This window comes from Canis aureus, chromosome 5 (assembly GCF_053574225.1).
Source record: "Canis aureus isolate CA01 chromosome 5, VMU_Caureus_v.1.0, whole genome shotgun sequence".
Lineage (NCBI taxonomy): Eukaryota > Metazoa > Chordata > Mammalia > Carnivora > Canidae > Canis > Canis aureus.
In genome coordinates this window covers 67,585,307-67,611,980 of record NC_135615.1, presented here as the reverse complement: position 1 = coordinate 67,611,980, position 26,674 = coordinate 67,585,307, and the positions used below count along the sequence as shown (strand labels likewise).

General features: G+C 41.2%; 2 protein-coding genes across 6 annotated transcripts in view; one reads left to right on the top strand and one right to left on the bottom strand.

The window, feature by feature from the left end:
- The window catches only part of ABCC11 (ATP binding cassette subfamily C member 11), a 70,363-nt gene extending 54,060 nt beyond the window's left edge, over positions 1-16,303 (bottom strand). For 2 of the 3 annotated variants that reach the window (XM_077898506.1, XM_077898507.1), the window contains exons 1-4: positions 16,060-16,303; positions 4,483-4,625; positions 2,849-2,979; positions 439-597 (exon numbers count right to left, since the gene is read on the bottom strand). In XM_077898506.1, the coding sequence (XP_077754632.1) occupies positions 439-597; positions 2,849-2,979; positions 4,483-4,581 (389 nt within the window). In that variant the 5' untranslated portion in view covers positions 4,582-4,625; positions 16,060-16,303. The remainder of the gene's footprint in view (positions 1-438; positions 598-2,848; positions 2,980-4,482; positions 4,626-16,059) is intronic. The other variant, XM_077898508.1, reaches the window with a different exon arrangement.
- The window catches only part of LONP2 (lon peptidase 2, peroxisomal), a 94,997-nt gene continuing 81,604 nt past the window's right edge, over positions 13,282-26,674 (top strand). The window contains exons 1-4 of one of the 3 annotated variants that reach the window (XM_077898510.1): positions 13,282-13,620; positions 20,536-20,770; positions 24,219-24,350; positions 26,269-26,391. In XM_077898510.1, the coding sequence (XP_077754636.1) occupies positions 13,388-13,620; positions 20,536-20,770; positions 24,219-24,350; positions 26,269-26,391 (723 nt within the window). In that variant the 5' untranslated portion in view covers positions 13,282-13,387. Of the gene's footprint in view, positions 13,621-14,013; positions 14,598-20,535; positions 20,771-24,218; positions 24,351-26,268; positions 26,392-26,674 lie in introns of those variants that run through there. The other 2 variants (XM_077898509.1, XM_077898511.1) reach the window with 2 other exon arrangements.

The window sequence follows — 26,674 nt, the reverse complement described above, 5'->3', positions numbered from 1 at the left end:
CTTCCTTAACCAATGAATGCTCTTTTCAGGCAAGGTCTTATGGGACTACCATTTTCTGGAAGACTTTTGGAAAATGCCATTCTCTACCTGGCATCTCATGAAGTGGCTAAAGGTAGGAACACGAATATAAGACATTTGAAATCACTCATTCATTTTACCCCCATTTAATCCTTGTGAGGAAACTTAATCACACAACTAGTTAGTGATGACTTAGGTAAATCTGATTAAAGACATGAATTCTTGCTCCAGACAAAAGTCTCTAGCCTAATATATAAAATATGTGTGCCATTTCGGGATGTTCATGAACTACCGTGAGGCTTCTTGGTACCAAAGAAGAGCCAATACTCTTTGTCTAAAGACGGGCGCTGCATCTCTGGTCACCTATCCTGCAAGACATGGCCTTTAACCAATCTGGTGGCTTACTCGATATGACTTTACCTTTTAGCATTTTTGTCTGAGGCATCATGTACTGACAGCTGGGGGATGGTGTTCTCATTCAAGCGTCTCCGTACACCCTGGATCATGAAGGGGGTGAGCCATGACATCGTGAGGTAGGAGAACAGGCCAGCATCATCCATGGGCTGTGGGGCAGGAAACCTAGCAGAGAAGTCACAGGTCATGTAGTTGTCATCATTTTTTTTTTAAGATTTTGTTTATTTATTTGAGAGGGAGAGAGAGCATGTAAGAAAGAAAGCACAAGTGGGCGTAGGGAAAGAGGGAGAGAGAGAAGCAGACGCCCCACTGAGCACACAGCCCAAGGATGTGGGGCTTAATCCCAGGACACCAGGATCATGACCTGGGCTGAAGGCAGATGTTTCACTGACTGAGGCACCCAGGTGCCCCTGTATATATTTTTGTATTATATGTATATATGCATTTATGTTTTTATATATACAAATTTATATCTGTACATATGGATACATTGATATCAAATTATTAATAGTGATTGACAAAGGGATTAGAATTGGTAAAGGTACAGGAAAAGAGATTCTCACTGTTTCATTTTTTCTATATTTTGCTTATGTAATTTTTACAAAAACAGTAAGAATGGAATTAAAAGGAAATAAGGATGATAAGATCATATCCCTGGAAATGATTCACAAACATGAAATGATAACTGGATGAAGATGTTGGCATTGTGTATAATATCTACTTTTTTTTCAAAGTTGCCTTTAATGCTATCTGTTTCAATCTGAAGAAAATTCAGTTAAAAAGGAGACTCGGGGAGAAAGATGAGAAGATAAAAATGCCAAACGCACAGCATGTTTTTGTTTTGTTTTAGACAATGGGCTCTTCTTCATTCATACCCCTTCCCCGCCCCACTGCCTGCACACTGCCCCCGCAGCTGTGCATTTTGGACAGGGCTGGAGAGAGAGGGAACTGAAGGAAGGGTGGGGATCTGTACCAGGTATTGCCAGATATGTGAAACCATGAGTCATTGCAGAGAAAGGGCAAGAATCTTTGAGCAGGTACCGCTACGCTGAAGGCTGGACAGAAGCAGAATGTTTCTCTAGATGAGGCTGCCTAGGAACACTAAGTACCCAGGTTCTTATTCTCTATGGAGATGAGGACAATCTAGTGGGAACAATGTGATGGGAGCTCAAGTTTTTTTAAAAATAGGAAAACAACTGCAGGCCATTGATAGATAAAATCTTAGCAAACATGTGAGAGAAAAGAGAGGATTGTAAATAGAAAACAGAGTCCTGGAGCTCCTGGGTGGCTCAGTGGTTGAGCGTCTGCCTTTGGCTCTGGCTGTGATCCCAGGGTTCAGGATCTAGTCACACATGGGGCTCCCCAATGCTTCTCCCTCTGCCTATGTCTCTGCTTCTCTTTCTTTGTGTTTCTTATGAATAAATAAATAACATCTTTAAAACAAAACAAAACAAAAAACAATGGAGTCCTGGTGACAAAACACTAAAGAATCAGCCTAGAAGAATATTAAGGTCTTGTCCATACACAATGAATACATGAATATGTACATGATTCTGTGCAGGACCCTGAGAGCAAGGTTTTATAAGTCAGACATTTGGGGATGGTTATTTTCAGCTATGTATACTGGAAAAGGATACATTGAATTTCCTTAAAGTTTAAGGGTCACACCATTGGGCAATTGACCCTTTCAACAGCTCCCCATTTCTCTTAGAATAAAGACTAACATACTTAATGTGCCCTGTGGAGACTTGTGGCCCTCTGCAGTCCTGTCTCATGCCACGCCCATTATCACACATGACTCCAGTGACACTGGCCTCTGCCATTCCTGAACATGTCATGTTGTGTTCTTCCCACCTCAAGGCCGGGTCTTTGCACATGCTATTCCCTCTGCCCAGGTCATTCTTCCTTTACTTTGGCCTAGTAAAGTCTTGTTTATCCTCCAGGGCCCAGCTTACATACCAAGAACCTACCAGTTGTCGCTGTTTCACTGTCTCTTTGCACCCCCACACTTTTTCATAATACATCTTCAAGCTGCTTGTAACCGTGTTTGTTTAGGAGTTTACTTGCTTATTGTCTTTCTCCCCAGTGTGCGGTCTATGATGAGCAAGGATCACATCTGTCTTGCTTACCACTGTTCCCCTGAGGTCTATCTAGCACAGTGCCTGGCATATGTAGGTGCTCAATGAACCCTTGTTGGATGGATGGATGAATGAAGGAAGGAAGGAATGAACAAGGGAGTGAATGAGCTGACTCTGCCTCCCTGATGTCCTTGGGCTGCTCTGGAGGTATGTGACTGTAGTGGGTGACATGACTGTGTGGAGACATGTGGATACATCTTTGAGAGGGATCTAGGTGTTCAGGACTGAGGAACATTGCCTTAATGGGTGCTGCCCCTCAGCTCCCCATCAGAACTCACTTTGGCTTGGGACGGAAGGGAATCATGGTTCTCCAGGCAGCATTGTATCTCTCCCAAGGGAGGACTGTCGCTGGTGCTTCAGGCTTCTTCACCTGCCGGCTCCACGAGCCATCTCCTACAGTGTAAGTATTCTTGGGAAAGAAAAAAATGAAAGAGCATCAGTTTCCCGACCTCATAAATACTATCTTGGAGGGTTAGACCAGCCACCCAAGGACAATGGATCTTCCCACATCAAGCTTTATATATCCTGATTTCCTAGAGTCAGACAGAAAAAGACAAGCACTGTATGATCTCGCTTATATGTGGAACCTAAACACAATGACAATAGTAACGAAGTACTCAGGGAACAGATTGGTGGTTGCCAGATGTGGGGGTGGGGAGTGGGTGAAATGGGCAAAGGAGGTCAAAAGGTACAGACTTCCAGTTATGAAATAAGTGTCATGGGGCTGTAATTAATGCACAGCATGGCAACTATAGTTAATAACACTGTGTTGTAGGCTTGAAAACTGCTAAGGGGTTTATTTTAAAATTTCCCATCACAAGAAAAAGACTTATAACTATAATAAGAGGTGATGGATCGGGATCCCTGGGTGGCGCAGTGGTTTGGCGCCTGCCTTTGGCCCAGGGCGTGATCCTGGAGACCCGGGATCGAGTCCCACGTCGGGCTCCCGGTGCATGGAGCCTGCTTCTCCCTCTGCCTATGTCTCTGCCTCTCTCTCTCTCTCTCTCTCTCTCTCTCTGTGTGTGACTATCATAAATAAATAAAAATTAAAAAAAAAAGAGGTGATGGATGTTATGTTGTAGTAACTCTTTCACACTTTACACAAATATTGAATCGTTATGTGGTACACCTGAAACTAACATGTTTTATGTCAATTATATCTCAATTAGAAAATAAACAAAAGAAAGGCTGCGGGGTAGGGAATAAGCAATGGGCCAAGAGTCAGAACAACTGGGGTCCAGCCTCGGTTCTGCCTATGTTCACTGGGTGACTCTGGGCAGGCCACTCCACCTCTCCAGGTTCTTATCTTTGATACACACTGTAGACAAGAGTAAAGGGAGCTACAGTTAGTCACCCACAGAATGAAAGACCAAGTCACCCTCTGAAGGTAAACCTACTAAAAAGAAATCAATAAGTAAGAAAGTAACCCCCAAACATTACATGCAACCCTTTTAGTAAAGCGGGAAACAACTAAAATTTTTAAAAATATTATCTCCAGAACTTCATATAGAATAAATAATACTACCTTAAAAGCATAGTGAGGGATTGATAAGAAAAGATTCAGGAAAGTGGTTACTTCAGGTAGGGAAGTTGGGGAGTGAATTGAGGGGAGGGCCAATAGCAAGGTTCAAGTTGTTAAGTTGGTGATGGGTTTAGAGGTGCTTATTGTACTATTATAAGTAAATACATAGATAAATAGGTAATAGATAATTGATAGATGATAGATAGACTGACTGTGAAGACGTGTCACGACCAGGGCATATGATACATCTAATTGTGGAAGGCCGGGATCCATTAAAAGAAATCAAGGTTGAATAATATGACACAAAATTTTCTGATCTAATTTGTGACCATTGAGAATACCTTGTCAATTCAGCTTCCTGGTATTTTGATGCAAAGGTGACCAACTTACGTAGCTAAGCCCCGAAACCATGTCATTGCTCATGTCCATGCCGAGATTCACGAGACCACCAGAAGATCTGGGGACCCAGTGCACCCTCTTCTTGGTCATTTTCAGCTGTCTTGCCAATCCTCCGTTTCCAAGAATCAGAGAATCTGAAAAGGCAGCAGTTTAGAGCAGCTTAGATTCAACCCTGAGCAGTCAGGAGAGAGGGATATTCTCCTGCAGGGAGTGTGCTGGGGTCATACAGAAGGGTAGGCCATGTCTAGGCTCCTGCTCTTCCCTCTACTTGGAATGGGCTTGGCTCCCCCTTTCTAAATATTTACTCAGGCCTCTGATCAAGTTCACTTGGGGAAAACATCTCTAATCACCCAATGTCATCCCTATAACTTGGGCTAGGCCTGCTCATGAAATCATGCTTCTTCTCTCATCCCAGTTTGTAATTATATATTCATGTGAATCATTATTTGTTTAGAGTTCATTTCCTGCTCTAAATAGAGAGCCTCACAAGGACAAGGACATGTCTGTTTTGCTCACTATTGAATCGTTGGAGCTGGGGACAGTCCTAGGAGGATAGGAGGTGCTCAATAAATAAATGATAAATGAATGGATAAATACATGAAAGAAATTCAGTTTTGCCATTCTCTTAGTTTTCACAGACTCAGAGAGTAGAGCTGGACACAATTTAGGAAATTTAAAGAACCCAAGGTATTTTAAAAATATATTAAAATGCTTTTCATTTTTGCCTCTTTGAATGTGACTCACGCCCAGAGCATCTGTGTCCCTGAGTCGGGAAAGGGGACAGTAATTAGGGATATTTCTGAAGGAATGGAAAAAGAGTGTACAACAGGACCAGCACCATGGAGTATGACCTGTGCCTCCCAGAGCCTTGAATGCAGAAAGGCCCTGGCTTGATTGAGAGCCTGCTATCACCATCTTGAAATTATTAATAATTTTGAACAAGGAGCCCACATTTTCATTTTGCACCGGGCTCCGCAAATTATGTAGTCAGTCCTGGTGTTCAGATACGGCTCTTGATGTTCAAATATTGGATTGAGCTTCAAGCAAATAAACTTGCAGACGAACCAGTCTTGGGAGAAGATTCTCCAGATGACTTCATCCCATTCCTTTCCATCCCACTTCCTTTCAGCAAATCACAATCACAAGTGGTGGACTCCGTTTCTGGAATTCTGGTATAGAGAATGCAAGCCAGGGCATCAGGCTGCAAGCCTTACCAGCCACAAGATGGTCGAAGTGAAAGTGAAATAAGTCAGAGAAAGACAAATACTATATGATTTCACTCATATGTGGAATTTAAGAAACAAAACAGATCAACTGGGAAGGGAAGGCAAAATAAAATAAAATGAAAACAGAAGGAGGCAAATGGTAAGAGACTCTTAATTCTAGGAAACAAACAGGGTCGTTGGGAGGGGGGAAGGGAGGGGTTAACTGGGTGATGGGCATTAAGGAGGGCACTTGATGTGATGAGCACTGGGTGTTATATGCAACTGATGAGTCATGGAATTCTACCTCTGAAATTAATTATACAGTATACGTTAATTAAATTGAATTTGAATAAAAATTTTTCTTAAAAAAAAAAGTGAATCTTTCAGGGATGCAGAAAAGAAGAAAGAGAGAGAATGTCACATACTATTTGTTTAAGACCCTGGGAAGAAACCAGGTTGTTGGCTGCCAGGAACTAGTCTAGGACAGACACAATAGAGTAAAACTGGCATGACTCAATAGAAGTCCCTAGGGCTAGGACCATAGCGTACTGCAGTACAGTTTATTCACTACACAAAGGTTCCCAGCAGAGGTAATGGCAGGGGCAGAAAGTGGAGGCCAACAAATTCTAGGTTACAAATTGTGTGTACCTGGCAAGCGGTTCCATCTCCTGTGTGCTGGCAGATGTCTAACTAACCTACTAATGCATTTGGTGACTGAGTGTAGTTCCAACATGAAGGCTGCTTGACATTTTGCTTTACTTTAATAAATAAGAGGAAAATGAGACATCAAAGATGTATGTTAGTTGGATCTTCACTCATTTGTTAATGACCTCAATAGTTTGCAAATACTGAAACAATACTTCCTCATTCCCTTGTGCTCTTCACAATGTAAGGGCTTCAGGCACCACATGCTTATAGATTTAACCTGCATTATTAGCATTTCCTGAATTTATTTCTTCTGCCTAGACAATCAACAAAATAATAATTTAAAAAAAGCCCCAGCTAATAAGCCTTTTTATGTCTTAAAAGATTTTATTCATTTATTCATGAGAGACACAGAGAGAGAGAGGCAGAGACATAGGCAAAGGGAGAAGCAGGCTCCATGCAGGGAGCCCGATGTGGGACTCGATCCCAGAACCCCAGGATCACCCCCTGAGCCGAAGGCAGATGCTTAACCACTGAGCCACTCAGGCGTGTCTTATAAGTCTTTTACATTTTTTTTCTTTTTTTTCTTTGCGGTGTAAATATTCCCACCATGGCTGATTTTAAGCTACCAACATGACCACTGAATATGAAGTTGGGAAGAGAGACATAGTGCTACATCATTCTGTAGTAGTTCCACCATACAGATGCAATAGATATAAGTAGTTTCAAAACGTAAATAATTGTAACATGCAGTAAAATAATTAAAGTGATATATTTTGAAGATTACCTTTGTCTTTGATATATTTAATGGCAAGTTTATATAATTTAATTTTAATAATGTTTGTGTTGAACAACTGGGCTCTCAGAATTCTTGAAACATGACAGTTCATTCTCCTGAACCAGTAGAAACAGGCTCCAGCCGACCAATGCAGATCCACCTGGAAACAGTGTCTTCCAAATCCTTCTCCCACCAGGGACATCTTTTTCCAATTCACCCCTACGTTAATGCTGGCTGGGTCTGTGGGTTAGATTTCCTGGCTCCCTTGATGCAGAGGGGAACAAGAAATAGCTCAAAACTCTGCTGAGGGGGCTTAGTGGACTAACCACACTGCAAATAAATGAGAACCATGGAAAGGTCTTGAGAGCAGAGTATGGGGCCCGCAGAGGCCTGGAACACCACCAGGCCACAGGCAAGCAGAAACGCATTAGGTGAAGGCCTATACCAGACCCTCCAAGGACAGCAGCGCTGGCAGTGACCAGGCACACAAAAGACATCGTTTGGAAAAGCTAAGGAGTAGAGGACACTGTCCCCGGGACCTTGACTCTTCCTCTGCCCCTGGCAGCTCTGAGACTGATCCTTTACTGAGGGTAACTTAAAGGAATGATTTAGATGACTGGATTTTTTTTTTAAAGATTTTATCTATTTATTCATGAGAGACACAGAGAGAGAGGCAGAGATGTCGGCAGAGGGAGAAGCAGGCTTCCTGTGGGGATCCCAATGTGGGACTCGATCCCAGGACCCCGGGATCGCAACTGGAGCCAAAAGCAGACACTCAACCACTGAGCCACACAGGCATCCCCTAGATGACTGGATTATACAGAGTTTTAAATGATTATACAAGAACATTTATCTTCTCTTCGTTAACCAGCAGATGGGGAGGACGACCATGTTCTTAGACACCAAATAAAGAAGTCAGATGATCTCTTGCCTTTCAGCTCGGGCTGATTTGCCAACCTAATTTATTTTGACACCCCTGCAGAGAGATGCAGTGAGGGTTTCAAAGGTGTGACCCTTGTTTATATGCCATTTGTCCAAGACACTAACAACAGGGAAAAGCAAACCAAATGGAAATTAAGAAAATGCAAAAATGCATAATGGATATATGTTTTCAGAACACGAATGGCACATCTCAAGATAACTGGAATCCAGCCACACATCAGCACAGGCCACCTTCCAAACAATGAGGCCCACTTCTGCTTCCTTGACTGGCCAGGGGAATTCCCTCCTTGAGAAGTCCCCTGGCCTCCTAACTTCCTCTTGGGAAGAACCAGAGTGGAAGTTTATTCACTCTGATTAGTGGCAAGACCATCACTGCGGTCAGGTTGAGGACCAGGATATGACGGGAATAAAACAGAGGAAAGAGATGCTTCCAGCTGTGTTCTCCCCACCCCTGGGGGTGGAAAAAGTCTTGATTATAAACTTGTTTTAGATATAGGCTATTTGCATATGACCAAACAGTCTAGGAACAGGAGCCAGAGGGGCGTGGGGGTGCACTGCAGCAAGGTAACCTGCGGCAAGGGCTGTCTGGGGGTGCTGACTTACTTCCTTATTGTGCTTACTCCTAATCCAGCAGGATGTAGTGTCTCAGGCCAGAAGGTGTACCAGAGGGTAAGAAGAGTACTCAGGGCAAGGGGCAGAGACACCTGCAAGCCAGGCCCTGAAGAGGTTTAGGTGATTAGACCTTACTTCTGTACCTCTCCCTTCCAGTCGATTCACACCCTGTGCTATTCAACTTTCCCAGCTCAGAGGTCCATTTCCTTCTGCTAGTTTCAATAGTCTTTGGAGGCCATCACTGGCATCTTCCTGATGGCTGAATTCTCACATCCCAATGCCAGGCCTTCTCTGTTTCAGGAACTGGGAAGCTCCTTCCCATCTTGATCTTTGTGCTAGTCCTAAGCTCTGCCAAAAACATTTTCCTGCCAGCTCCTCATGGAGCTAGTCCGTTCTCACCCTTCGGGTCTCATCTCCTGGGAGTAACCTTCCCAGACTTCCCTACTGAACATTGCACTCCTCTTTCTATCACCTTCTATGTAGTTTCCTGTTTTATTTTCTTTATTTACCACTTTCTCAAATGGCCATTTCTTTCTTTCTTGGCTTATTCATTTTTGGCCTACCTCACTAGAATGTCAGCTCTTTGAAACCGGGGACCTAGTTTGTCTTGTTCTTTGATGTATCTTGAATCTAGAGTAGCACTCGGCACACAGTAGATGCTCAATAAATATGTGATAGATAAATAAATGATGCAGATGCAAAGCCTATCAAAGAAGAAGCCAGGAAAGCCATTGGGTCCCTAAAGACTTCACATGTAGATTTTTGATGCTTTCCCAGGTGGGCTGACACATCCTATCACAGATGTACAGACACAGGATTAAAAGCATGTGTTCATCAAGCAGGTAATTTATTTTTTTAAAAGATTTTTTTTATCTATTCAAGAGAGACATACAGAGAGAGAGAGAGAGAGAGAGAGAGAGAGAGAGGCAGAGACACAGGTAGAGGGAGAAGCAGGCTCCATGCAGGGAGCCTGATGTGGGACTCGAACCCGGGTCTCCAGGATCATGCCCTGGGCTGAAGGAAGGTGCTAAACCACTGAGCCACCGAGGGATCCCTCAAGCAGGCAATTTAAACATGGATCCCTCCCCACAGCACAGCTTCCTTAGTGCAGTGTGTATTTAAAAACATAAATGTGGCAATTATTAAGTGACTAGAATACCAATTTAGTTTGTTGTGATTGCTGTTGTGGAAACAGGAGCATATGTGTGTAGGTTAAAAGCACGAAACATAAATGTTTTAAAATATATCACAAAGTGGGCCCCTGGGTGGCTCAGTGGTTGAGCATCTGCCTTCAGCTCAGGTCATGATCCCAGGGTCCTGGGGTCGAGCTCTGCATCAGGCTCCTCACAAGGAGCCTGCTTCTCCCTCTGCCTCTGTCTGTGCCTCTCTCTATCTATCCATATCTCTCATGAATAAATAAATAAAATCTTTAAAACACACACACACACACACACACACACTTCACAAAGTTTCTAAGATGTTTTTTTAATTTCTTTGTTAAAACACAAGAAGCCTCAAAAAATTGGGCCTCTCCCTCTTGCACTTGGAGAGACCTCAATGAAAAGATAAGCTTTTGTGGACCTGGGCCATGCCTTTTTTTTTTTTTTTTTTTTTGATCACTCCATAGTCTACCACAGGGCAGGGTACTCAATGCACACCCAGAGAAACGGTCCAGAACTTGCTACTGTATCCAGGATCTTCAGCTCAACTTCTCTCTAGGCCTGGTGGCTCAGGCCCCAATCTAGGAGATATCCTTGACAACCATTTTTCCTTCTTTCATCATGTCCAATCCATCAGCATATTCCATTGAAGCTACAGTCCTCATTATCTCTTGCCTGCACAACTGTCACCACCTCATAACTGGTTTCCCTGCTTTTAGTCTTAAACCATTATATTCCATTCTCCACACAGCAACCAAAATAGTCTCTTGAAAACATAAACCAGGGACACCTGGGTGGCTCAGAGGTTGAGCATCTGCCATGGGCTTAGGGCGTGATCCTGGGTCGGGGGATCGAGTCCCACATCGGGCTCCCTGTGAGGAGCCTGCTTCTGCATCTTTCTATGTCTCTGCCTCTCATGAATAAATAAATAAATAAATCTTTAAAACAAACAAACAAAATACATAAACCAGAAATGTTATTCTGCAACTTGCAACCGCCAATGGCTTGCATCATGCTTAGAGTAAAACTTCTTACAGACTCCTTACCCTAACTTCTCACCTCTTACATAGCCATCTATACCTGACCCTGCCCACCTCACTCATCTCATCCATACCACCAGACTCGACTCTCACTGAATTCCAGGAGCACTTTCCACAAAAATCCAAAATTTGTTCCAGCCATTAAATCTTTGCAGTTGTTGCTTCTTTGGCCTGGAACAGCACCCACTGGGCACCCGCCCCCTGAACTTTGCACTGCTACCTCTTCATGAACAGGGCCTAATTCACACGTCATCTGTCCAGTGAACCCTTCTCTGACCATTTAAAGGACTTAACCATTATCCAAAATTACTCTCCTTCCTTATTATTTGCTTCCTTCCCTATAAGTTCAGCTCCATGAAAGCAGTAACCTTGCCTATTTTGTTCACTGACATATCCCCAGCAGCTAAAATAATATACAGTACACAGCAGGTATTCCACAAATATTGTGTAATGAATGAAAGAAGGTGGGATAATGTCAGAGAAAGAGCTTTAGGCAGGAGCATCCATATTCCTGCCTTTCTGTCTGCACCACAGCAGCTTGCATACCTGCTTTTTCTTCTCCCTTATCTGCCACACACACAGAAACATACAGTTCTATCTGCCCTGCATCAGATTCAGCTGTCTACAGGGCCCTCCCCCTGGCCAAGGGTAAGATTTTATCTTATGCTATACTAGTTACCCCTCCACAATTAGCTCAGGGCCTTGTACTTAGCAAGCCCCTCAGTGAATGCTTGTTGATTTGTGTGTGTGTCTTTTTTTAATGTTCTTTGAAACCTGTCACGACAAAGGGTGCCGTGTAAACACCAGGTTTATTTATTTATTTTTAAAAAGATTTATTTATTTATTCATGACAGACACACACACAGAGAGAGGCAGAGACACAGGCAGAGGAGAAGCAGGCTCCATGCAGGGAGCCTGATGTGGGACTCGATCCTGGGTTTCCAGGATCATGCCCTGAGCTGAAGGCAGGCGCCAAACCACTGAGCCACCGGGGCTGCCCATGCTTGTTGATTTGAATGGACTTTCCATTCCCTCTTGGATTCTGAGAGCACTACTGGACTTCAGAGTCAGGAAAAATTTTCCACCTTCAACATATAGCCCAACCCAAGTGAAATACCCATGTGAAGAAGCTCTTAATGACAAATCTAAAACAAACCAATGACGAAATACACAATATTATTGGGTTATAACCCATAAAAAAGTCCATGAACCCTTACTAACATAAAATATTGAGTAAATAAGGGAAACACGAATTCCAATTAATGAACATAATATTAAGTCTGTACAATATAGTTATTATATAAAGAAAATTATTAAATTACAGTGAGGAAACCTGGCAGAGATACCTCCTTTACCAGGCAATCGAGGTCAAAGTCACCATTAATAATACATTTCAACCATCATATATCATAAAGAAAGCCACATCGCTTCTGTACGGTCTTTTTTTTTTTTTTTAAGATTTTATTTATTTATCCATGAGAGACACAGAGAGGCAGAGACACAGGCAGAGGGAGAAGCAGGCTCCATGGAGGGAGCCCGACGTGGGACTCTATCCTGGGTCTCTAGGATCACACCCTGGGCCAAAGGCAGGTGCTCAACCGCTGAGCCACCCTGGCTGCCCTGTATAGTCTTTTTGTAAAAAAAAACAAAAACAAAAACAAAAACAAAATGTTTAATGTCGATCCCGAGAAAACATCAGATAAACTCAAACAGGGATATTCTACAGAAGAACACACTGATGGATACTCTTTAAAAAGTACACAGATTTAGGGATGCCTGCGTGGCTCAGCCGTTGAGCATCTGCCTTGGGCTCAGGGCGTGATCCCGGGTCCGCAACAGAGTCCCTTATGCGCTCCCTGCATGGAGCCTGCTTCTCCCTCTGCCTAGGTCTTTGTCTCAATCTGTCTCTCATGAATAACTAATTAAAAATCTTTAAATTAAAAAAAAATAAAGCACCCATATTTAAATATACCTATATAATGGAGGAGACATCACAACTAGATATGAAGTGGGATCGTGGACCAGAGAAAAAGAGGACATTAGTGAGAAAACGCAAAAATCTGTGCAAGGTCCACAGGTTAAATAATAGGGAGGTTAATTCCTGGTTTTTGTAATCGAACTTTTTTTTTTTTTTCTTGCAACATTTTTGTAAATGTAAAATCAATTCGAATGAAAGAGGAAAGCTATTTCAAGCAGGTTGATCCTCTCTGCAGCCTGGACACAGGGGAGAGCCCCGCGGCTGGGCCTCGGGAGCAAGGGGAAGGGCAGGCCCGGGGCCTCCGCCCGCCGCGCGAGGGCACCTGCGTGGGAACGCTCGCGCTTTGCCGGGCGGGGCCGCGAGGGGGCAGCGCGAAGCTGCGGGGTTTGAGCCCGGGGGCGGGCCGTAGCGCGGGCCGGAAGTGGCGGCGGGCGGGCGGGCGCGCGGCGGCTGGGCGCTCGGGTCGGCGCCGCTCGGGTCGCGCGGAGCCCGCTGTCCTGCTCTCCGACGCTCCCCCGGCGCGAACAGCTGTCGCCATGTCGTCGGTGAGCCCCATCCAGATCCCTAGACGCCTCCCGCTGCTGCTGACCAACGAGGGCGTGCTGCTGCCCGGCTCCACCATGCGCACCAGCGTGGACTCGGCCCGCAACCTGCAGCTGGTGCGGAGCCGCCTGCTCAAGGGCACCTCGCTGCAGAGCACCATCCTGGGGGTGATCCCCAACACGCCCGACCCGGCCAGCGACGCGCAGGACCTGCCGCCGCTGCACAGGTAGGCCGGGCGGCCCTCGCGGCGGCGGCGGCGGCGGCGGCGGCCTCGGCCTCGGCCTCCTCCTCCTCCCCCTCCCCCTCCCCCCCGGCCTCCTCCTGGACCCTGGCCCCGGCCCCGCCCCGCCCCGCCCGGCCCGGCCCGGCCTCGGGGCGCTGAGACTCGGGGGCGGCCCTCGGGGGGGCCTGATTCTGCCTCTGCAGCTACCTCCCGTGTGACACGGGGGTGACAGCTGTCTGTCCGTCCCCCGGCTGCTTAAAAGGCATGACTCACGCAGCAGCGAAAATCGTGCCGTTCGCCGCCGCCGTGCCCTGAAGTTCCCCTCCCCGCCCCCCAGGTTCTCGGACTCCCAGGCCCGCGCGCTTAGCGTTACCGGCGCCTCCTCTGTCTTACCCCTTCTTCCCTTTCTTTCTCCCCGTCTGTTTTGTCCCTCTTAAGTGAGACGCCTGGTACTTGACACGTTTTCTCTGGTTTCCTCTGCCACCCTCACGCGCACTCCCTTTTTCATTACATTTTGGCTGCCCGTCTTCCACACTCCCTGTCTGCCCCTTCTCTTTTCCCCTCGCTTGTTCCCTCCGCTCCCTTTCTGGAACTTTCTCATCTCCTGTCTGTGCTCCTTCTCTCTTAGCTTAACATTCCCCTTCCGTACACCCGAGGCTCGCCACTAGATTGCCCTACACCGTGGCCCTCGTTGGTGGTTGTCTTTGGGTGAGATGCTTCGCCTCTGCCTGTTTCTCCTCCCTCTGTTCTTTGGAACCTTAACAGTAAACATTTCTTGGGTGTGTGATGAATATTAAGTGAAGTGATCTTCGTGCCGTGCCTGGTAGTAGTCCGGTGCTGTCGCCACGAGGCACAGGCGGCCCATCCAAACTGAGAGACTAGAGTGACCACCTGTCTGGGTCTGCTGAGGCCTCAGCTGGTTTCAGCACAAGTCCCGTGTCCCCGATAAAGCAGTGTGACTAGACTCCCCAAAACGTGGTGTAAGTATACGGTACACGCTACAGTTTGAAAATTTAGTACCTGAAATGTTTTGCTGGTTAATGAATAAATTTTACATAGATTTAAGTGTTGGAATGGTAGTATTTTGGCTGTTCGAGGTTAAATAAAATACTAGTATTTCGCCAGTTTCTTTTTGCTTTTTAATGTGGCTACTAAATTTACATGTGTAGCTCACATTGTATTTCTGTTGGACAGTGCTGGGGTATAGTATATACTCAACAAATGCTACGGTTATCTCCACACTCCCTCCACGGCCCCTGCCTCTCCTATCCTTAACTCTTCCTGAGATGTTTTTAGTGTAGAGCCATTGTTTACCTGCTGTTCTCCAGTTTTTAAAGTGAGAGATTCCCAACTGAATGGTTTTGAGAGGGTTAGGAATGCCTTATTCTAACCCAAAATCTTGGGACTATATACATTTCTAACAGGAGAGTCTACAATTCTTCAAATTCAGAAAGGGGACTGGCATCTCTCTTCCTACAACAAAGCAAAACAAAAAACCTGTAACACTCTCTTATTAGTCCACATTGCAAAAACCTTGCATTTCTCAGGCATAGAAAACATATTGGCTTCCATCTGATCTGCTTTGGGTAGTGTTTGCATGGAATTGGATACTTTCCAAGTTTCAGTACACTATATACAATATAGTACAATAAATTAGTAATAATATATAGTATATAAATATCAGTAAATTAGTAATAAATTATAATTAATAATAAATATAATAAATAAATAAATAATAAATTAGTAATAATATATAGTAAATAAATATCAGTACAATAAATTGTACTGGATTCTGATTTCCATACATAATGACCCTACTCCTTAAACCTCAGGTTATGCCACAATTTTTTGCTTTCTGTGCCCAGGCATTTGATTGCTTGAGTGTTCATGATTAGATTTTTTGTTTTATTTCTACTGTGCATATGTATGGTGATTACCCACTCGAATTTCAAAAGTAGATTTAGCCATATTTTAGTAATTTTGTTGGTATATCCTGATTTTGAATGCTTTTTATTTCTTTTATGTAAATCCCTCCAAAACATCAGTAACTAAATTTTCCTACTTGGCAGTAATCATTAATATTCAGATGATGTGGAATCTGGTCCTTGATGTTCATACTGTTGCCTTTGTTTTAAATTAATAGCACTGTTAAAATGTAGTCATTTAAGTTGGAAAACAAACATTGACAATTCTTCATAGAATTCTAGCGTTATAAGGACCCACCACACCAGCTGGTTATTCTAGAAATACTGTTTGCTACTTGAAAAATCTGTGTAGAAAGATTGTATTGCATTCCTTAGCACCAGCTCCCAATGTCTTTTTTTTCTCTGATAGGGCCTTTAAACACTCTTAAAAATTTAAAAAGCTTTCATAAGGCAAATGTCGAGTTACCCATAACATTACTCTGTTTCAATAAATCAATCTGTCCTTCCTCAGTTTTACCTGCTTTTCCAGATGATGGCGGTACCCAGGGGGAAGGCCAGGGGCTCTACTCCTGTCCCTTGTTTCCTTTAGACCATCCAGGTGACAGTGCCTCCGTCTTGAAGGAGCAAAAGTAATTTGTTCCCCTATGTTCCTTGTCACACAAAGTAGCAAAGCCAGAGATTTGACTTCCTGAACAGCTTCCTTTGCTGTTGTGACCAGCACACTCCCTAGTTAGTGTCCTTTTTAAAGGAGGAGCTTTGGATTATCCCTGCAGCTTAGAACTTGGTTCTTAAACCACCTCAGGGCACCCTCCTTACCTGGACTTGAGTGACTCATTGTTTTCTTAGTGATGGATGATAATTTAGCACTATGTATACACTGTCCTTTCATGCATTTCAAGATGGTCATCCAATCTTCTTCCAGCCTTACCTCCTTCAGGGTACATGGCTTCATTTCCTCACAGGGCTGATTTTTCAGTCCCTCTTCTGTTTCCGGCTTCGTCCTCCAAGACCCCAAATGAGTTTCAGTGGCATTTGTCCAATAAAAAATGAATACTTTTTACATAATAGATGGCACAGTTTCATAATTTGGGCCAACTCTTTGTCTAGGCATTACTCCTATTTTTATATGTCAGCATTCTTAGGCATTCAGGAAATATTACCTGTTAGTACTAACATTTTAAAATTTATTCTTTTATGTTAGCAAGTATGAAATGGATAGCTCTACTTAGATGTTCCTGAGTCTGCATTTACTCTTTTTAAGGAAAGTAGCTATAAGTGGCATTTCTTAAATTAGAGATAAAGTTTTAATTTTTTAAAAAATTTCTTTAAAAAGTAGTCTCTGTGCCCATCATGGGGCTTGAACTCATGTCCCTGAGATCAAGAGTCACACATTCTATTGACTGAGACAGCCAGGTGCCCCGAGAAATGAAGTTTTAATTGAGGAGTGAAAACCAAAAATCCCATAGCAACAGAAGCTTCACTGTTTTAGAACTTGGGGCAGTCCTAATAGACTCCTTGTTTGTAAGTTGTTATTAATCGTGTTGATGAGCTTTGCCAAAAATCAACAAATATTCAAGAATATAAGTAGGGTGACACAACAGAAAACTAAAAAGATGCTCCAGTTGTTCTTTCCCAAAGATGTATAACTTTTGATTCCAGAGTTTTGATAGAAATGCTTCTCTTTCTTAAGTGTAATTAAGATGTGAACAGTAAATATTAATAGTAGCTATGCTTTCTAGTATCTCAGCTACACAGAAGCTATGTGAACAAGTATTTATATTATAGGCACAAATTGACATTGTCTGTTAACAGTGGTAAAAATAAAATTTGTCGTAAAACCAAACTAATTCAGATCCCGTATTGCCTATGCAATATCTTTGTAATCATGGATAACTAATCTCTTTGCCCTTTTTGAATCTCAGTCACTAATTTATAATAAGGAAATGGTGCTACCTTCCTCACAAGAGTCAAAGGTAGTATGTAATGAGATGAGATTTATGAAAGCCTTTTGTAGGCTACAGAGCAATAAGCCTGTATTTTAGAGGTATTGTTATTCCCCAAATGGATACTTTTAAATGTAAATTTCACAAATGGAGTTTAGGGAGAGGAGTGGGAAAGTTCCATATTTTCTCAATATGGGCTGAACTAAACTAGTGTCATTACAGAAAAAGACTTGGAAGATTGAGGATTCCAAGAAAGATGGAGAGCTTTAAAGTGGTTGGCATAGACCAGTTTGGATATTTACACATTATCCTCATCTTAGAAAACTGCCTTCTGTAGTAGTGCTGTTTTTAGATTTTCCCATCACTACACTTGATGGGAAAATTGATGGTTCTCAAATATTTTTGGAAACCTTATATTATCTAAGTCAGTTTCCAAAGTACATAAGTCATATGCATCATAATCAGACTTTGTTTGGATTAAAACAGTTACTTTATAACTCTGAAAATAGATCCTAGTTAGGAGTTTCAAAAATTCTTTGAACTGTAAAATATCACAATAATTAAGGTGTGGATTTACTGTGCTATTCCCTAAAGGGAAAAGACACCGCTCATTTATTGTATACACTTGGGTTTTTTGCAAAATCAGAATGTTGCCTTATGGTCATGCCTAATAAAGCAAATATTAATAGAAGAACTAGAATATTTAGAAAGATGACTAACATGATATGAAGTCTGTTATGTATCATAGTAGGGAAGTATTAGATTAATTGTATATTTTGTTTACTTGCTATCTATATTTGTATGTAAAACCTAGAGCCCAATATACAATAGAACTTGTCTAAAATAACATTAAACATTGTCCTTTTTCACAAAGCTTTTCACCCAAAATGTCTTCATCAGGTATTCTTTTTAGCCATCTTACCATTTCACAGATCGTGTTTTTCTTTAAAAAGGGTACATTCTGGGGATCCCTGGGTGGCACAGCGGTTTGGCGCCTGCCTTTGGCCCAGGGTGCGATCCTGGAGACCCGGGATCGAGTCCCACGTCGGGCTCCCGGTGCATGGAGCCTGCTTCTCCCTCTGCCTGTGTCTCTGCCTCTCTCTCTCTCTGTCTCTCTCTGTGACTATCATAAATAAATACAATTTTTAAAAAAAGGGTACATTCTAGTCAACTATAAGCAATGTAAAGTAAGACCCAATTAACAGATGTAAAACCTTTATATATTTTATCTCATTAGGAGAAGAGACATAATTTAAATCTAGCTTAATCTCTTTTCAATTTGGAACATCTTCTTTTCACAGTTAACATAGTATTTTACTTGCTTTGTAACAAAACTCATTTTTAGTCTCACCTTTAATGAATGACGTGGCTCCAGTAATTAAATTTATTTCCTAATTTGGAGGTTTGTACTTGTCTCATCTCTCTCTTTCTCTGGTTTCTCCTTGGTTCCAGTTTGGAAACCCCTTAGGCCAGGGATCCGGTTTGTCATCTGTTGATGTTGCTTGTAGACAGAGCAGAGAACTCTGCATTGTGCAAGCATTGATGGGCATCATCTACAGGAAATTGTGGTCTTGGTCTCTCTTTTTTTAAATTTAATTTAAAAATTTTTTAACTTTTTTTTAAATTAAATTCAGTTTGCAAACATATAGCATAACACCCAGTGCACATCTCACCACGTAGTCTTGGTCTGTAATCAGTTCAGCTATTGCTAACTTTCTCAGGCAATCTGAGTTGGCTTTCAGAAAATGGGAGATACAGCCTACTACCATTAATGACTGAAGAAAAGCAGCCACAACACAAGTACCTTAAAATAATAAGATAATTGCCAAATCATTTCAGGTTTTAAAGACGTATCATCTTTTTTCTCCCTACCAAATTATCTTCCTGATACTTTGGTTTTAGTTATTGTTTAAATCAGTTTTTATCCCTGGTACACATGATATGACTGAAAAGGTGGTAAGGAAGGATAGACATAGCTCAAAATTAACTGAGTGGCAGAGAAAGTGAAAGGTTCCACATAGTCTATGGAATGAATAATTTATAAGGAAGTAGTCGAGAACTGACTGCATATAGAAGTAAGCAAATTCCCTGAAATATTCAAATGCTGTATTCATACGTGATTCAGTATGTTTGAGTATGTTTGAGATGGGCAAATACAATATTCCAGGATTACTATTTCCATAGGGTATTGAGAGTTGTAGTCACCTTAATTCTAGTTTCTTCTCTGAAATTACAACCCTTCCTGTGGCTGAAGGGAGGAGATACAATTTTAGTTTGGGATCTAGACAGGTCTTCTGAATGTGGATCTATTTTGTACACTTTTGGCTTAGTTTGGATGAGACTTCTTGTCTGTGAATTACATTTATATGTAACTTGGCCAGAATTGTATGTTCTGATAAGGAACTACGACTGAAATAAAATAGAACTTTTAAAGTTAGTATTAGATCGGGGGCATTTACCACTTAGGATAGAAGAGGGTTTATACCTTCAGTCATGACAGCGTGTGGCCTCTTAATACTTAGACCCCACATTTAAAAATTTCATTTTCATGAGCACGATATTCTCAGATTTGATGACAGTTTGTGAGAAGGCAGATATGTGGAAGTTTTAGGGATTGTGTAAAAAACCTGGCTTGATGTTGGTAGCAAAACTGGTTATAGAGATTTCTTAGATTGGTTTAACATTATGCTGTTTATATTTCCATCTTGCTTAAAATGCTAATATTTGTTCTGGTATAATATTACCTCATTCCTAGCAAATTAATTTAAGCTATGTAATTGTCAAGTACTTTTACATTTTTAGCTTTTAGGAGTTTCTACCTAATCTTAAAGGAGATGCTAATTAGAATGAGATGGCCTGCTTTGCCCCTCTTGCTCGTGGTAGTGACTTCATAGCCCATTGCTAGTTGCTAAATAGAGAAATAATTCATTTCCATGTTAGATGTTATTTGTTTTTTAAAGAATTTCTCAGAAAAGGCAACACCTTTTGAGACAGATTTCTGTTCTACCACACTGAACATTTCTAATACTGATGTTTTGTGTGTTTTTCAGGATTGGGACGGCTGCCCTGGCGGTTCAGGTTGTAGGCAGTAACTGGCCCAAGCCTCACTATACTTTGCTGATTACAGGCCTGTGCCGTTTCCAGATTGTACAGGTCTTAAAGGAGAAGCCATATCCTGTTGCTGAAGTGGAACAGTTGGACCGGCTTGAGGAATTTCCCAACACCTGTAAAACTAGGGAGGAGCTAGGAGAACTATCAGAACAGTTTTACAAATATGCAGTACAAGTGAGTTGATTTTATTTTCTTCCTTAAAACCCCATTTTCTTCAGTTCCTTTGCTACCCTAAGATATGATGAATCTGTTGAGTGGTAAAATTTTAGGGCAGCATTTGTTTAAATGATTTAGTGATATATATTGATTTTACTTTGCTTTTGTCTAAGATCGTACCTAAGTCATTCTAGGAAAAATTAGCAAACGCTTTCTAAAATTTTTTCCGAAGAGTCTTTCTAGAGCTTCCCTTATAACTTCCAGTGTCTTTGAACCAGATATTTATTAAACCAAATAATATTAATAATTAAAATATTGCACAAGCTATATGTCACAAGAACATTTAGGTAACAAGTTACCTAAGTTGGTTCGGAAGTCAAGGTCACAGTGAGACTTGCGGGGCTACAGTCGACTACTTGCAAAGATGATTAGAGCCTTGATTAAAGACTGGAATGCTGGGAGGGGAGCACATGTGAGGCGTGCATTAAATATTTGACTTTTAAATTCTAGGTTTGAAGGGGTTTTTTTGTTTTTTGTTTTTTTAAGATTTTATTTGTTCATCAGAGAGTGAGCACAAGCAGGGGAAGCTACAAGCAGAGAAAGGAGAGGGAAAAGCAGGCTTGCCACTGAGCAGGAAGCCTGACATGGGGCTCAATTAGTCCCAGCACCCTGGGATCATGACCTGAGCCGCAGGCAGACGCTTAATGGACTGAGCCACCCAGACACATCTAGATTTTTTAAACTCTAGATTGAAAAAAAAAAAAATAAACTCTAGATTGAATAGAAAGCTCCTCCCCTCACCCCATCTTGTTTGAAGCCTCATCAGAACATATTGTAAAATGTAGTCTATTTTCCGTTGATGCAGTTCAATGACTGTAACTAGATCTGTGAGGATCAGAGTGTATCTAAAGGTCTCAATCATTGAAAAGTGTAAGGCAAGTGTTCATAGTCTGTGGTTTCCGTACCTAATGTGGCATTTGAAACAACACACTTCTAGTGTAGTAAACAATAGGAAAATGAAAAAACTTGGAGCTATAACTTCTGTGGGGACTGAAAGGAAGACCCTCCTCTGAACAGAGGAATTTCATTTTGAGAACTAGAATAAGTAATTCTGGCATTTAGGAAGGAGCTAGAGGGAGAAACAATTTCTCTTTTTTTCCTGGGTAATACTCCCTGGGTCTTTGTTCTTCTATTGGACACAACTTCATAGAGATTGTACTTTGCTTTTTACTTCTCCCCACTTTGAATCAACAGAAATTTTAAACATGAAGAATTGTGATGACATTAAAGGAATCTTTAGAGAGAAACATCACCATAATTTCACTACTGTCAAGCATCTAGTTTAATTTTTGGCTTGTCTTCTGATCTTGGTCTAAATTCAGTCTTACATTCTGTTTTCCTGTCCATGTCTACTTTTCATATTAAATATTTTAATAAATTTCATTGAGTTGGATATCATCATTTTATCTTTCCTCTTTTTAGACATTGAGGTCATTTCCAGTTACTTTCTGCCATTCCTTCTGTATTATATAGCCCTTATCAGTAGACTTCTTCAATAGCTTCCTGACTAATCTCCTGATTTCTTTTTTCTCTGACTCATCCTGTCCACTGAGCCCTTTTTTTTTTAAACATGTTTCACTTTTTTTTTTTTTTTTTTTTTTTAATTCATGAGGACACAGAAAGAGAGAGGCAGAGACACAGGCAGAGGGAGAAGCTGGCTTCATGCAGGGAGCTCGACATGGGACTCAATCCCAGGACTCCAGGATCATGCCCTGGGCTGAAGGTGGCGCTAAACCGCTGAGCCCTTCTAAGGAAGTTTTGGGCCTGACTCTCCTGAGAAAAAGACTTTAATGATGATAGAATAAAATTTCCTAGGATAACATTAAGGCCCTTCTCAACTCTACTTAATCACACTTTTAGTCACACTATCCATCAGAGCGTTTCACATCTTGATGTTTCTTATCCATATGATTTTGTCCCTTCTGTTCTCCCACATTTATGCTTTTCCAACTCCTGTGGGCTCCCAGGGCACCTTTTCTTGCTTCCACCATCCTTTATACCTTCCTGTTAAGAAGATGCTCATCAAATTGTATTGACATTTACCTTATAGTTCTGTTTGCTCTACCAAACTTGAATTCTTCTCTGCTTTAGCCATCCCCTACTGATCAGTATGTTGTGTCTATCAAGTAGTTTGTGCTCAGTATGTGCTTGGAAAAGAAGTTTTAACTGTTTTATTTTCTTAGGATGAATTCTTAGGACAAAGAATCTTTAGATTTTCTCCCACCTGAATAGCTGCATCATGACTACACTTTCATTCCCCTGACTCTAGGCAGGCAATAGATAGGTTCCTACATTACAATGCCTTCAGAGAAGTTAGATTGTTAGTGGCATCAGAAATCTTTTTAGAGTGACTTAAGTGAGGCACAGCATTTGTCAGTCAGTATGGGCTAAGCTTTGCTGTTTTAAGTACTCCAGGATCTCAGCATATATTATAACACAGGTGTATTTCTCACTCTTGCTTTATGCCAAAAGCTAGAGCTTGTGCTGATCTACCTATTAAGTCACTTAGGGACTCAGAGGATTAGAGATTCATCTTGAAACATGTATTCGTTTTTGCTGAGGCTGGAAAAGGAAATGTGGCAAGTCTCTCAACGGTTTTTAATGCTTCTGCCCAGAAGGAACTGTCACTTCCCCCTCATGTTTAATGGATAAAGGCAAGACTCATGGCCCCATTTATATTCAGGGGAGGTAAGAAAGAGCAGTCTTCCCCTGTGTCCAGAAGAAAAGGAGAACTTTTCAACAACCCCGGCTACTGAAAGCTGCTTTGAACTTCATGTGTCTTAACTCCAGGATATACCCTGGAAGTTGTTTTATTCCCAGTCAGTGCTCTGATTCTCATTAATCCAAATGTCCTACTAAAAAATAGTATTTCAACTACTCATTGGTTAGCACAATAGCATGAACTATACTAAATTTCTAGAATTTGGTAATTACTCTGTGATTATATAAGCGAATACCTTTGTTCTTAAGAACAAGGGTCATGATGTCTGCTGCTTACTCTAAAATGTTTAGCAATAACTGTGTGCGTGTGTGTGCACATGCTCAGAGAGAAAAAGCAAATGTGGCAGAATGTTAACAATGGGTGAATTTAGGGGAAGGATAGGAGTTTATCGTAAAATTTTTCTATGAATTTTAATTTTTTTCAAAATAAAATCATAAATTTACAGAGCCTTTTAAACATTCGTGTTATCCACATCTGAGCTGTTTTTGCTTTTTAATTATGATTGATATTTTGAATGTACTTCCCTTTTCTTATGAGACCAGTAAAATGCCTGGACTATAGTAACCAATGATCTTTCAGAAACAAAGACTCTGAGGCCCAAATATTAAACCTGTATAGCAATCTGATTTTTTAATTTCACAAATAATGCCAGATTTCATTAAAAAGACTTCTTTTTCCTTGTAGTTGGTTGAAATGTTGGATATGTCTGTCCCTGCAGTTGCTAAACTAAGACGCCTTTTAGATAGTCTTCCAAGGGAAGCTTTACCAGACATTCTGACCTCAATTATCCGAACAAGCAACAAAGAGAAGCTTCAGGTACAGTATTTTCTTCTTAAATACTGAGTTTTTTTGTCAGCTTTTATTCGATATATAAATTTTGACCTTTAGCAAGACATACTAGAGATGTATAAAAGTAGTTAAAATGCTCTTACGCTGAAATTGACTATTAAAAGTGATTGCTTTACATTTTTGTATACTTAGGCAGCTCTTTTACTTACATTATCAGTACTACTAGTTTGTCAATTTATGGAAAAAGAGTGGAGAATAGTTTTTAAAAATGGTAAATATTCGGTATCCCTGGGTGGCGCAGCGGTTTAGCGCCTGCCTTTGGCCCAGGGCGCGATCCTGGAGACCCGGGATCGAATCCCACGTCAGGCTCCCGGTGCATGGAGCCTGCTTCTCCCTCTGCCTGTGTCTCTGCCTCTCTCTCTCTCTCTCTCTCTGTGACTATCATAAATAAATAAAAATTTTTAAAAAATGGTAAATATTAAAAAAAATGGTAAATATTCAACTTAAAAAATAAATATATTTTGTCTTTCTATTTTTTAAACGTGTGGAGCTGTGACTTTTTCTTTGTGTGGCCTACTTTATTAAAATTCTTCATAATGTTTCTTTTTATTAAAGATTTTATTTATTTATATATGAGAGACACAGAGAGAGAGTGAGGCAGAGACACAGGCAGAGGGGGAAGCAGGCTCCATGCAGGGAACCTGATGTGGGACTCGATCCTGGATCTCCAGGATCACACCCTGGGCTGAAGGCAGCGCTAAACTGCTGAGCAACCCGGGCTGCCCCTTCATGAAGTTTCTTATATAAAGCATACCTATGATGCATTATCTATGCATTTTCATAGATAATTTTCTACTTATTTCAGTTTCTAGTGTTCAGTTTCTATTCTTTAAAGAGAATAGAAACTCATTCATTTTCTACTTATTTCAGTTTCTAGTGTTCAGTTTCTATTCTTTAAAGAGAAATGATTTGTAAAGATATGAAAAATGCAGAATCTTAGATTTGCATGTTTTTTCCTAAAACTGTAAGTTTTCTTTCACACTCATTTATCTTAAGATTTTATTTATTTGGGAGAGAGAGCGCATGTGCATGAGCAGGGGGAGGGGCAGAGGGAGAGGAAGAAGCAGACTCCCAACTGATCAGAGAGCCTGATGTGGGGCTCGATCCCAGGACTCTGGGATCATGACTGAGCTGAAGGCAGATGCTTCACCAACTGAGCCACTCAGGTGCCCCTCTTGCACAGTAATTTTTACGGTGTTTTTTAAGCAGTCTTGCTTTATTGAATCTTCTTAAAACATTTAACTTAGTTTTCATTGAAACCTTTATTTTATCAGTATATTTAATATTTTAAACATTATATCTTAACAATTATGTAGCAAATCTAACAAGTTATAATAGCAAGTGCATCTAACAGAAAGGTATATAAACACCATACTCAAAACACATGAATACAACTCAACTGATAGGAGCAGAAGAGTGCAGGAGTACCAGAGGATGAACTGTGGGCATCAGGAAGGATGTTTGAGAGAATGGAGAGCATAGTTACTCAGATCATTAGTGGAGATTGGTTAAAAGTGCTCCTATTCTTTCATGAATATAAAAATTCATGATTTCAAAACCAGAATTTGTTTAGGCCTAATATGTAGACACATTCTGAGTTTTAAGATAATAATTCACAGAAAGAGTTGACCTTAAATATATGTTTTGTTCCTGCTATTGGAACAATATACATGGATTTGTTTTTAGATGAAAAGTCAAGATGGTTTTTTTCTTTTTTTAGGATTCTGGTAATTTAATATAATAATCTGGTTGTATTGGCCATACCATAGCTGTGAATATTGATAGTTGTCTCCTTTACTTAACAATCTAATTCATATCTCTGACTGCTTCATTTTGGGAGCATGTGTTTCTGAAAGATTCTACTAACTGACTCATGTTCCCTTAGATTTTAGATGCTGTGAGTCTGGAGGAACGGTTCAAGATGACCATACCGTTGCTTGTCAGACAAATTGAAGGCCTGAAATTACTTCAGAAAACCAGAAAACACAAGCAAGATGATGATAAGCGGGTAAATATTTCTTTCTGTCTACTTCTTTATGTTTCCAGTTGTTTTGTGTGATGTGAGATTCAGTTTTTTTGAAGTAAAAAAAAAAAAAAATTGGAGGAATAAAGAAAAGAACAAAACAAAAATTTCATTGTCACTTATCACCAAATTACTGATAATATTCTGAATTCAATAGGTTTTTCTGGTCCTTTTCTATGTCTGGGTCTTTTTTTTTTAACATGGTAATATTTTCTCATTTTTTGTTTTTAGTAATTTTTGGAATCATCAAAAGGGTTAATTTACTAAG